The following is a 12,405-nucleotide window of genomic DNA, read 5'->3' as shown; positions in this document are numbered from 1 at the left end:
CTGAATGTCAAGCCACGGTGCCTGCAGCGGAGGGGAACACCAGGAGGTTACAGAGTTGGACCCACATACTATCATGACTATGACGCCATTCTCCAAGAGCTCGGTGTAACTGATGCATTGCCCAGCATCGTCCGAGCTTTTAGTCTATTTAAGTGGCCCAGTCTATGGTGATGATTTGTTGGACGCCAATATTTCCGTAATGAACAGTTTGGAGAGGTGAAGCCCACAATCTCTCACGATCCAAAACTGAACTATCTGAATAACTAAATGGTGAATAGGACACTATGGGGCAAACAACCTTCTCTCTCTTATTATTCATGGGTAGTGGAAGGGGTTCCATCACATCTAAAGTCACTACAGAAACAGGCAACAATGGACACCTTGATCAGTGGCACTAAACTATTGAACAGGTTGATTTACAGCAGTAAATAGTGACAATAACATTTGGTAACCACAATATTGCGGTTGTAGCGGGGGAAGTGACATAATCAGACGTTCTCCCTCCTGGCCTGGACGTGAGGTCACTGGAAGCTCAGAAGTGTTCCTGTATTCACTCCTGATCGTAAAATAGTCACGGTAAAATCCTGAACCGTTTAAAATGGCACAGAAATCTGCAGATTCCCAACTAAAAAAGCCAGCAAAGGCACAAGAATCCTGATGATTCAGGGCAAGACCTTTTCTGAAAGTAATAAGCTGTCTTGTTAGGTTTACAGAGGCTGAGTCACCCACACGCTCCGCTACAAGACATTCAAACTCAGCAAAAAGTTGGCAAGTCCTGTCGTATTTACAGCCGAAGACGGCTTTGATCTAAAAGCTGTGTCCTTGCGCGTAGCCTGCATTCTATTTACAAAACAGTCCAGTAAATTCAACTGATGAGCGACTCATATTAATCATTAACGGGGAGCATTCCAGTGGTACCACTTGCAAGTGAAACATTAGCGTGCGAGAATGCTTCACCCCCGACAGCGCTCTAACTTTGTGCATGCAGCAACAGGACCTTGCAACATGACCCTTTGCATCTCTGAGCTGCTTATTAATAAAGACCGTTGAGGGTGCTATTAAAAAGCAACGTCAAAAGGACAAAAGTCTTTTCATTGTTGCAGTGACTACTAAGATGATCAGAGTTTGTTAAATTGGACTCTTACCTGTATAAGGCAGTTTGCACAGACAAGTGTAACTAGCAATCCCATCCACACAGCTCGCTTTGTTTAAGCACGGATTTGACGCACAGTCATTGATGTTGACTTGGCAATGCTGGCCTGCATAAAGAAATAAAATCGCATTGTTCAGTTAGACCAGTGGCTCAGCAATATCCAGGTTTAGAGGCTCTTGGCTGAGGAAGAAGGTGAAATAAAGAGCACACGCAATATATTGTAGTAACAAAAGTACTGCTTGTGTAAAAGAACAGAGGGCAATTAGGGATGGGTAATAAATGTTGGCCATGAAACATTTTTGAAAAATTCTTCAGGCAGTGAGTTGTAATAACATGGAACTGCTGAGGGGCTGCTTGAAAGGAGAGTGGCAGCAGATTCAACGACAACTTTTTAAAATAGTAATAGGGCATAGGTTTACGGTCCGCGGGGCAAAGTTTAACGGAGACGTGCGAGGCAGGATTTTACACAGAGGGTGGTGAGTGCCTGGAACGCGTTGCCACGGGGGGTTGTGGAAGCAGACACAAAAGGCATCTCGACAAATACATGGAAATGAAAAATGAAAATGAAAATCGCTTATTGTCAGGAGTAGGCTTCAATGAAGTTACTGTGAAAAGCCCCTAGTCGCCACATTCTGGCACCTGTCCGGGGAGGCTGGTACGGGAATCGAACCGTGCTGCTGGCCTGCTTGGTCTGCTTTAAAAGCCAGCAATATAGCCCAGTGAGCTAAACCAGCCCCTAGGGTGGGTATCGAGGGATTCAGCACTAGGGAGTGCTGAGGGGTTAGGCCAAGGGTGGCCAGTACAGGCTTGGAGGGCCGAAGGGCCTGTTCCGGTGCTGTATTGTTCTTTGTTTACAAATTGAGAAGCAGATGTTTGCAGGACAATGGGAAAAAACACTGGCAACAGGGATTCATTGGAGTTCTTTCAAAGAACTGGCACAGGTGCAATGGGCCGAATGGCCTCCTCCTGGGCTGTTTGGTTAGATTTGTTTATATTTCAAATGAAGGCAGTGTTAGCTATATATTAAAACCATCAAGTTATGTTATCTTTACGACCTCATTGGCTTAACGGACCAGGTGACAATGGTGTATGAGGAAGCTCAGATATATTTTACAATCTTAACATACCTCGAAAGCCCTCTTTGCATTTACAAATGTAGCCATTCACCAGGTCAGAACAGCTCCCTCCATTCTGACAGGGGTTGGATTCACACTCATCCTTGTCGATGTCACAGTTCATTCCTGTCCAGCCCGCCTCACAGTCACACTTGTACCTAAATTTTAATTGTTAGAATGCGACTATTAAAACGGACAAATAAGGCAAGGAGGAAAAAAACTGGCTTCAGATTCAAGAATGGAAAGTGGTGGAGAGGAGAGCAAGAGGAAGGAGAGAGAGAGAGAGAGAGAGAATACACACAGCCAGAGAGAGTAAAGAGAGAAGAAAGGCAGAGCGGGTAAAGGGAGGGCAGAGATAGAGAGGAAGGAGAGAGAGAGAGAGAGAGAGAGAATACACACAGCCAGAGAGAGTAAAGAGAGAAGAAAGACAGAGCGGGTAAAGGGAGGGCAGGGATAGAGAGGAAGGAGAGAGAGAGAGAGAGAGAGAATACACACAGCCAGAGAGAGTAAAGAGAGAGGAAAGACAGAGCGGGTAAAGGGAGGGCAGGGATAGAGAGGAAGGAGAGAGACATAAAAAGTAGAAGAGAGAGCACAAGGGAGAGAGAAAGACACACACACATACAGACACACACATACACAGACACACACACATACAGACACACACTCATACAGACACACACACACACAGAAAGACACACACACATACAGACACACTCATACACAGACACACTCATACACAGACAAACACACACACAGAAAGACACACACACATACAGACACACTCATACACAGACACACACACATACAGACACACACTCATACAGACACACACACACACAGAAAGACACACACACATACAGACACACTCATACACAGACACACTCATACACAGACAAACACACACACAGAAAGACACACACACATACAGACACACTCATACACAGACACACTCATACACAGACAAACACATACACAGAAAGACACACACACATACAGACACACTCATACACAGACAAACACACACACAGAAAGACGCACACACATACAGACACACTCATACACAGACAAACACACACACAGAAAGACGCACACACATACAGACACACTCATACACAGACAAACACACACACAAAAAGACGCACACACATACAGACACACTCATACACAGACAAACACACACACAGAAAGACGCACACACATACAGACACACTCATACACAGACAAACACACACACAGAAAGACGCACACACATACAGACACACTCATACACAGACAAACACACACACAGAAAGACACACACACATACAGACACACTCATACACAGACACACTCATACACAGACAAACACACACACAGAAAGACGCACACACATACAGACACACTCATACACAGACAAACACACACACAGAAAGACACACACACATACAGACACACACAAACACACACACAGAAAGACGCACACACATACAGACACACTCATACACAGACAAACACACACACAGAAATACACACACACATACAGACACACTCATACACAGACAAACACACACACAGAAAGACGCATACACATACAGACACACTCATACACAGACAAACACACACACATACAGACACACACACATACAGACACACTCATACACAGACACACTCATACACAGACAAACACACACACATACAGACACACACACATACAGACACACTCATACACAGACAAACACACACACAGAAAGACGCACACACATACAGACACACACACATACAGACACACACACACACACACAGAAAGACGCACACACATACAGACACACTCATACACAGACAAACACACACACAGAAAGACGCACACACATACAGACACACTCATACACAGACACACTCATACACAGACAAACACACACACATACAGACACACTCATACACAGACAAACACACACACAGAAAGACGCACACACATACAGACACACTCATACACAGACACACTCATACACAGACAAACACACACACAGAAAGACGCACACACATACAGACACACTCATACACAGACAAACACACACACAGAAAGACGCACACACATACAGACACACTCATACACAGACAAACACACACACAGAAAGACGCACACACATACAGACACACTCATACACAGACACACTCATACACAGAAAGACACACACACATACAGACACACTCATACACAGACAAACACACACACAGAAAGACGCACACACATACAGACACACTCATACACAGACAAACACACACACAGAAAGACACACACACATACAGACACACACAAACACACACACAGAAAGATGCACACACATACAGACACACTCATACACAGACAAACACACACACAGAAAGACACACACACATACAGACACACTCATACACAGACACACTCATACACAGACAAACACACACACAGAAAGACGCACACACATACACACACTCATACACAGACAAACACACACACAGAAAGACGCACACACATACAGACACACTCATACACAGACACACTCATACACAGACAAACACACACACAGAAAGACACACACATACAGACACACTCATACACAGACAAACACACACACATACAGACACACTCATACACAGACAAACACACTCATACACTGACAAACACACACACATACAGACACACTCATACACAGACAAACACACACACATACAGACACACTCATACACAGACAAACACACACACAGAAAGACGCACACACACATGCATACTTTAAAAAAAAATTTAGTGTACCCAATTAATTTTTTCCAATTAAGGGGCAATTTAGCGTGGCCAATCCACCTACCCTGCACATGTTTGGGTTGTGGGGGCGGAACCCACGCAAACACGGGGAGAATGTGCGAACTCCACACGGACAGTGACCCAGAGCCGGGATTCAAACCTGGGACCTCGGCGCCGTGAGGCTGCAGGGCTAACCCACTGCACCACAGTGCAGCCCACACACGCATACTCATACACAAACCGACACGCACACAGGCACACTCTCATACACAGACAGACACACACACAGACACATACAGATAAGACACAAACACAGACAGACAGTTATACACAGGCAAACATACACACAGACACTCACTCATACACAGACAGACACGCACACACATACTCATGCACAAACCGACACTCACACAGACACACACTCATACACAGGCAAACACACTCACAGACAAACACTCATACACGGGCAAACACAAACACACACATACTCATACACAAACCGACACACACTCATACACAGGCAAACACACATACTCATTCACAAACTGACACACACTCATACACAGGCAAACACACAAGACACACTCAATCACAGGCAAACACACACAAGACACACTCATATACAGACACACACACATACTCATACACAAACCAACACGCACACAAACACACACTCATACACAGACAAACACATGCACATGCACACACTCATACACAGAACACACACAGACACACTCATACAGACACACACACATACTCATACACAAACCGACACACACTCATACACAGGCAAACACACACACAGACACACTCATACACGGACAGACACACACACACATACTCACACACAAACCGACACACACTCATACACAGACAGGCACACACACAGACAGACACACACAGATAAGATACACACACACAGACAGACAAACACACACACAGATAAGACATGCACACAGACAGACATGCACACAGAGAGATACGCACACAGACACTCACACAGACACTGACAGACGCATACACCGACAGACACGCACACAACATGCACACACACAGACACGCATACAGACAGACACTCACACAGACACAAACACTGACAGACACAGACACGCAGGCACACGCACAGATAAGACACACACACACAGATACAGATAAGACACGCACACAGACAGACACGCACACAGACAGACGCGCAGACAAACACGCACACAGACAGACGTGCACACAGACAGACGCGCACACAGACAGACATGCACACAGACACGCACACAGACAGACACGCACACAGACAGACATGCACACAGACAGACACGCACACAGACAGACACGCACACAGACAGACACGCACACAGACAGACACGCACACAGACAGACATGCACACAGACAGACACGCACACAGACAGACACGCACACAGACAGACACGCACACAGACACGCACACAGACAGACACGCACACAGACAGACACGCACACAGACAGACACGCACACAGACGACAATGTTTAATACAAGAAAAGTTTGAGCATTCCCACTGAATCATTTGGTGCATTATCCATAAAGAACCAGTAGTGTGGGATGTGAGTTAGCTGTCTGCTGGTTTGAAAGCTACAGCTAGTCTCAGTACTGCAAGGTGAGGGCAGGGTAGGCAGGATATCTGTTCCCGATCATGGACCTGTGAACCCGCTGCTAGGCCACACAAATGAGGCATGAATGACATGCGATTCTAATTCCTCTTGCAATCCACTGAAGGTGAAGCCTGGAACTTGGCGTGTGGGGTTAGGCAGTAACACAGGCGATTGTGAGGGCATTCAGAAGGAGCACAGGAACGGACACCACAGGAGCCAACACCGTCAGCAGATCAGGAGTAGGAGGACGTAAATATTTACGAGGCAATTTTAACCTAACCCGCCCACCAGGAAACTGATTGAATTGTGTGCAAGAAGGTTTTACACCGAGTGCCAATTTAATTCTCCGTTGAAAGTGGTGGAGAGTAACATTGGGCTAAGTGAAAATGACCTTGTTCAGTTTGTCAAAAGGTAACGGGGATGAACAAACATCGATGAGGAAAGAGCAGAACAGAGTACAGAGGGGCAATCAAAGCACAGCCACAGCTCCGGAGCTTTTTGGTTGCCTCACCCGTTGATGTCGTCGTGACAAATCCCGTGGACGCAGGGACTGCTGCTGCATTCGTCCACCTCGGAGTAACACAGGGGGTCGTGATAGCCATCCGGACAGAGGCAAGAGAAGCCGTCCTCGCCATCGACACAGGTGCCACCATTCCGACAAGGGCTCGACGCGCACTCGTTTATTTCGAGGTTGCACTGTGGGCCTGAAAGAAGCAAGAGACTTATAATCATAGAATTTACATTGCAGAAGGAGGCCATTTGGCCCATTGAGTCTGCACCGGCTCTTGGAAAGAGCACCCTACCCAAGGTCAACACCTCCACCCTATCCCCATAACCCAGTAACCCCACCCAACACTAAGGGCAATTTTGGACACGAAGGGGCAATTTATCATGGCCAATCCACCTAACCTGCACATCTTTGGACTGTGGGAGGAAACCGGAGGAAACCCACGCACACACGGGGAGGATTGGAGGACTTGAATTGAAAGATTTATCGGGATTATCTCCAGCGCCTCCCACCAAATTCCACCAGGGGGGCCTTGCCACCCTCATGTTTTCCAGTGAATGAGGTATCAGAAAAGTGTTGCTAACAACAGGACACAAATCCTGAGAGCTGAATGCAGAAGTACTCACCTGTGAAGCCTGGTTTGCAGATACAATCGTAACGGTTAATACCATCCTGGCACATCCCATAATCACAGGGCTGACTGGCACAGTCATCATGATTAATCTCACAGTTGACACCTATAGTTAATGAGACAACGTCAATGAAATGGCATCAGAGGTGAAAATCCAGAGACAGTCTATTCACTGTTACAGCACAATCCATCGACAAGCTGGTACGGTTCAGTACTGTTCAATATGATGAACTGGTCACCTCCAGTACATCTCACTTCACACCATTGACAGGTATGTAGCCACCAACATTCCCTTCTGCTCTAATAAAAATGCTCGCCTGAAACAAAATCAAGACTGAGAGAGAAAAATCTATAATTGGGCTGCAGGGTGTTTGTCACGGGTCAGGGAGGCAGAACCTGCAAACTTCCCGGACCGCCCATTTACTGAATCTGAGTGAGAACAATTAACCAAAGCAAGTTTAAATCCTCTCTGTTACCCTGCCGCTAAAACCCCTCGTCCCTGGAATATCTCCTCTGCCCCCACTCAAAGACCCTCGCATCCTTCTGAAAGAGGGGTGACCAGAACTGCAATGCAATGCCTACGTTGAGGCCTAACCAGAGCTTTTAAAACGTTCGGCATAACCTCCCCCCCCACCACCAATTTTGTACCCAAAACCTCTATTTATGAAGCTTAAGATCCCATATGCTTTGCTGACCATTCTCTCAATATGTCCTTCAAAGATCTGTGCACAAAACCCCTCAGGAACCACTACCCCTGAACACTTTTTATAACTGTGCCATTAAGTCCATATTGCATCTCCCTATCCCTCCTGTCAAAGTCAATTATCTCACACTTCTCTGCGAAACTTGAAGATTCTTTCATTAAACTGTAATAGAGTTTCTTTGTTGCTTTTCAAAGGGCAGTTGGCAAGGCTGGAGGTGTGGGACAACGGGAGGAGCCAGCAATGGAGAGGGGGCAGACAAAACAGACGCCAGTGCTTTGGCCCCCTCGGAGTTAGCCCTGCGCCCTGCCTAGACGGTAGCCCAAGAGTAACATTTTAGAGCCCGAGATCAACGGCGAGTCACTCACGGAACAGGAATCAGTCAGACGTCTCACAGGTTTGGTTTTGATCTTTACCTGAAGTTCCCTGTTGGCAGTGGCAAAGGTATTCGTTAACCAGATCGATGCACTTGCCAGAGTTTTGACATGGGTTGCTATGGCACTCGTTGATCTGATTCTCGCAGCGGTAGCCAGTGTAGCCCTGCTCGCAATGGCACGTGAAGCTGGCAATGCCGTCGGCACATGTTCCGTGGTGGCAGGGGTCAGGACTGCAGTCATCAATATTCCTCTCGCACAACTTCCCTTCAAAACCTGCAAGAGAAAAATAAATCAGCCCAAAACTAAAAGACCCCCGCAGCCTCTTGAATCTAACTCTCCACACCCCCTCGCCAAGACTTCACTTCTCAGTATAGGGGACAAGCTGCAGGTCCGGCAGTGACCACCATCCCTGGCTGTCGTCGCTGAGACTACAGAGATGCCAGAGCTGAGATTTGGCTGTAGTCTCAAATTCTCCACAACGTTGTATGTGGAATTATCAATAAAATTCTCTCTCTTTCCAACACTGCAGTACAATTGGGTTTGAAAATATTTGAGAGGGGTGGGGGAATGAGGTAGCTTGTTTGATTTTGGGTTTGGTTCTGGGAATGACGGGGGAGGGTGTTCACACTGATGGTCATGTTGGTTGGGATGAAGCCTCACCTCACGCTTCAGGAGAAGCTTTGCTGAGAGAAGGGGCATTGATCAGAGAATGACTCGCGGACTGCTGTCCCCCAGCTTGTGGTGAGAGCCAACGTCATTTGGGTCAGTCGGGGGAGATGGGAGGTTGATGTGAAACAATGCCACCGTAACCAGGGAAGGCCAAGGAGGAATAAAATGGAAAGACAGGGAATCCATGTGTGCAGGCTGAGGGCAAACTATTGGGGAAAGTTCACAAGACCCATCAGGCCAGTTCAGGACTACCTCGTCCATCTGGCTCAACTACACATTTGTCCATCGACCTTCTGGGTTAAAAGCTTGCATCAGTACAGGTAACATCCTGTCAGGATGCAATTCATACACATGGAAAATCCTGTATGTGTTCCTTTTTAGAATTGCCTCCAATTGATTTGTGAAATGTGTGTAATTTGTCTCCCGTTTCTGTGTTTCTGTCTGACAAATGGAGTGAATGTGAGAACCAATGTTTCTGCCTATGTGCCCCCTCAGGACTGATCTGAGGCCCTGTGGCAGGGAGTTTAAAAAATAGTTTTGGGGGGGGGGGGGGTGGAAAAAAAAGCACAAACCTGCTATTGTTCAACAGAGTATTCGATGAGCTGTCAGCACAATAGGCATCATATCCAATAGGCTTCCCTGGTGCCTGGGTCCAGGTCCTGTGAATACTAATCAGGCTGGTCTGAACAATACAGCTTTATCTATTGAAGGGCCTTGTTAGTGTCAGTCCCTCAAGATGTTTCATTTTTCTTCTACTCATCTGAGTATAAATTTAACATCTTCTGAAAACTGGGCCAAAAAGCTTCCCTCTAACTCCTCAATTGGAATGAGGTAAATCACTGAATCAATAGTTGGAGTTCAAGCAATTTAACGGAGGTTAATTATTTGGCAGCAGCGTCAGGTTCAATGTTGGGCCCGAATTTCCTTCATCTTATTTTGAGATTTGAGTAAAGGCAGCTCCAGCTAATGTGTGTACATCAGTTCATCCTTAACGGTTTCATTCTGAAACTAATACCAGGCCGATAATATTCCAGCTACTCAAATAACAAATAAGTGGACTTTTTTTTACTTCTTCACTGCTTACTCTCTCACCTGTGGGTCTTCGTGATGGGTTCAGGAAACACTGAAAAAAACATGCCCCATTTTGAGCCAAGGGGTACCTACAGAAACTGCAGATTATCCATATAAATTAATTCGTGATTTTTCTCCACAGGATTGAAGGACAAATTACTTTAACACTTACTGCTCCCACCACTCAGTAAGATTTTATTAGCAATTTTAGTTTATTCCTCAGGTAAACCATGAGCTCCGATATACTCCTCCACTGTGATGGTGTCACAAACAAAATTGGACCATGGATTAACTGAGCCATCGGGGATAGAGTGTTTGGGCCTCTGCAGTGTTTGTGGTAACTGGGTGTACACTGTTTTAAGAGTGGTTGTGCCTGGATGCAAGGCGTTCATTCATAGGCTTACCCTCTGCACATTTGCACTCGTATCCATTAGGCCTATCGACACACTTGGCCCCGTTCTGGCAGGGAGTGCTCGCGCACTCATCATTGTCAATCTGGCACATTAATCCGGTAAACCCTGCAGAGGAGAAGGGGGAAGAAAAACGCTTAGTGTTTCCTGCTGTCATAAGCATGGTGGACTTGAACCGGGAGACCTCAGTGAGGGTCTAGTCCTGAAGTTCTCCAGTAATTAATTACAGATCTCAACCAGAGTAAATGTCAGGAGATGCCAGTTCCTCCCCAATAGAAGTGTAGATGGTTTTATGTTCAGACATGTTGCAAGGTCGGCGCACACTTGGAGGGCCTGTTCCTGTGCTGTACTTTTCTTTGTTCTTAGTAATATCCGCCTATGGTCAAACTCTGCACTGCCCACAGCTTGGTAATTCATGTACATGCACTATGTTGTTGACTGCATTGAGCCTGCTCGACCTTTCCCCGTAGGTTTGGGTGTCTGGTGAGGGAAGCGATTTTGCGTCCTCACCCCAACTCTGATCACTTACAGGATCTGTCTAACATTCGCCTGGTGGAGTCAGTCTTTCTTGGGGTACAGCGCTGTCAGAGGTACTGTCTTTTCAGATAGAGAAAACAGATGTTCCAACTTGCCACACTGTTCAAACAGCAGAAGGGTATCCCCGGTGTCTTGGCTAATATTTATCCCTCAGTCAACACCATCAAAATAGATTAGCTGAGGGCAGCACGGTGGCCTAGTGGTTAGCACAACTGCCTCACGGCGCTGAGGTCCCAGGTTCGATCCCGGCTCTGGGTCACTGTCCGTGTGGAGTTTGCACGTTCTACCCGTGTCTGCGTGGGTTTCGCCCCCACAACCCAAAAATGTGCAGAGTAGGTGGATTGGCCACGCTAAATTGCCCCTTAATTGGAAAAAATAATTGGGTAATCTAAAAAAATTTTTTTTAATACATTAGCTGCTCATTATCTAATCATTGTTTGTTGGATCTTAGTGTGCATGTTTGCTGCCACTTTCCAACATTCAGCAGCGACTACACTTTAGAAAATACGTCATTGCTGTGAAGCATTTGGGATGTCTTACATCATTTAACGTAAAACTTTCTTTCCTCTCACTCAATCGCTTTAGAGTTTCCTGCGCCTGTGACAGGTGCGATAAAAATGCAAATCTTCCTTTTCTTCCACTCAATGTCTTAACCAAGTGTGAAGTGACTTTGTGACAAGCAAATAGCTTCACGACGGGATCAAGAGAGGAGCAGAAGCTGAAATCGGAGCACTGGAGAAGCAAGTTGTCATCCCACACAAGCAAATTACTGTGCGCGATATTGACTATTGTATTTGTGATGAGAATTGGAGATTAGTGGCTAAAAGCAGCATTTGTAAATGACAAAATC

The 12,405-nt window shown here is 46.1% G+C and overlaps 1 protein-coding gene across 2 annotated transcripts in view; it reads right to left on the bottom strand.

Moving 5' to 3' along the window:
- notch3 (notch receptor 3) overlaps positions 1–12,405 on the bottom strand; it is a 188,262-nt gene that overhangs the window by 39,542 nt on the left and 136,315 nt on the right. For both annotated transcript variants that reach the window (XM_038785014.1, XM_038785015.1), the window contains 6 exons: positions 11,013–11,126; positions 8,908–9,141; positions 7,786–7,896; positions 7,163–7,355; positions 2,281–2,426; positions 1,146–1,259 (listed from right to left, as the gene is read on the bottom strand). In XM_038785014.1, the coding sequence (XP_038640942.1) occupies positions 1,146–1,259; positions 2,281–2,426; positions 7,163–7,355; positions 7,786–7,896; positions 8,908–9,141; positions 11,013–11,126 (912 nt within the window). The remainder of the gene's footprint in view (positions 1–1,145; positions 1,260–2,280; positions 2,427–7,162; positions 7,356–7,785; positions 7,897–8,907; positions 9,142–11,012; positions 11,127–12,405) is intronic.

This window comes from Scyliorhinus canicula, chromosome 25 (assembly GCF_902713615.1).
Source record: "Scyliorhinus canicula chromosome 25, sScyCan1.1, whole genome shotgun sequence".
Taxonomy (NCBI): Eukaryota; Metazoa; Chordata; class Chondrichthyes; order Carcharhiniformes; family Scyliorhinidae; genus Scyliorhinus; species Scyliorhinus canicula.
The sequence above is the reverse complement of the archived record's forward strand: the minus strand, read 5'-3'. Positions and strand labels throughout refer to the sequence as shown.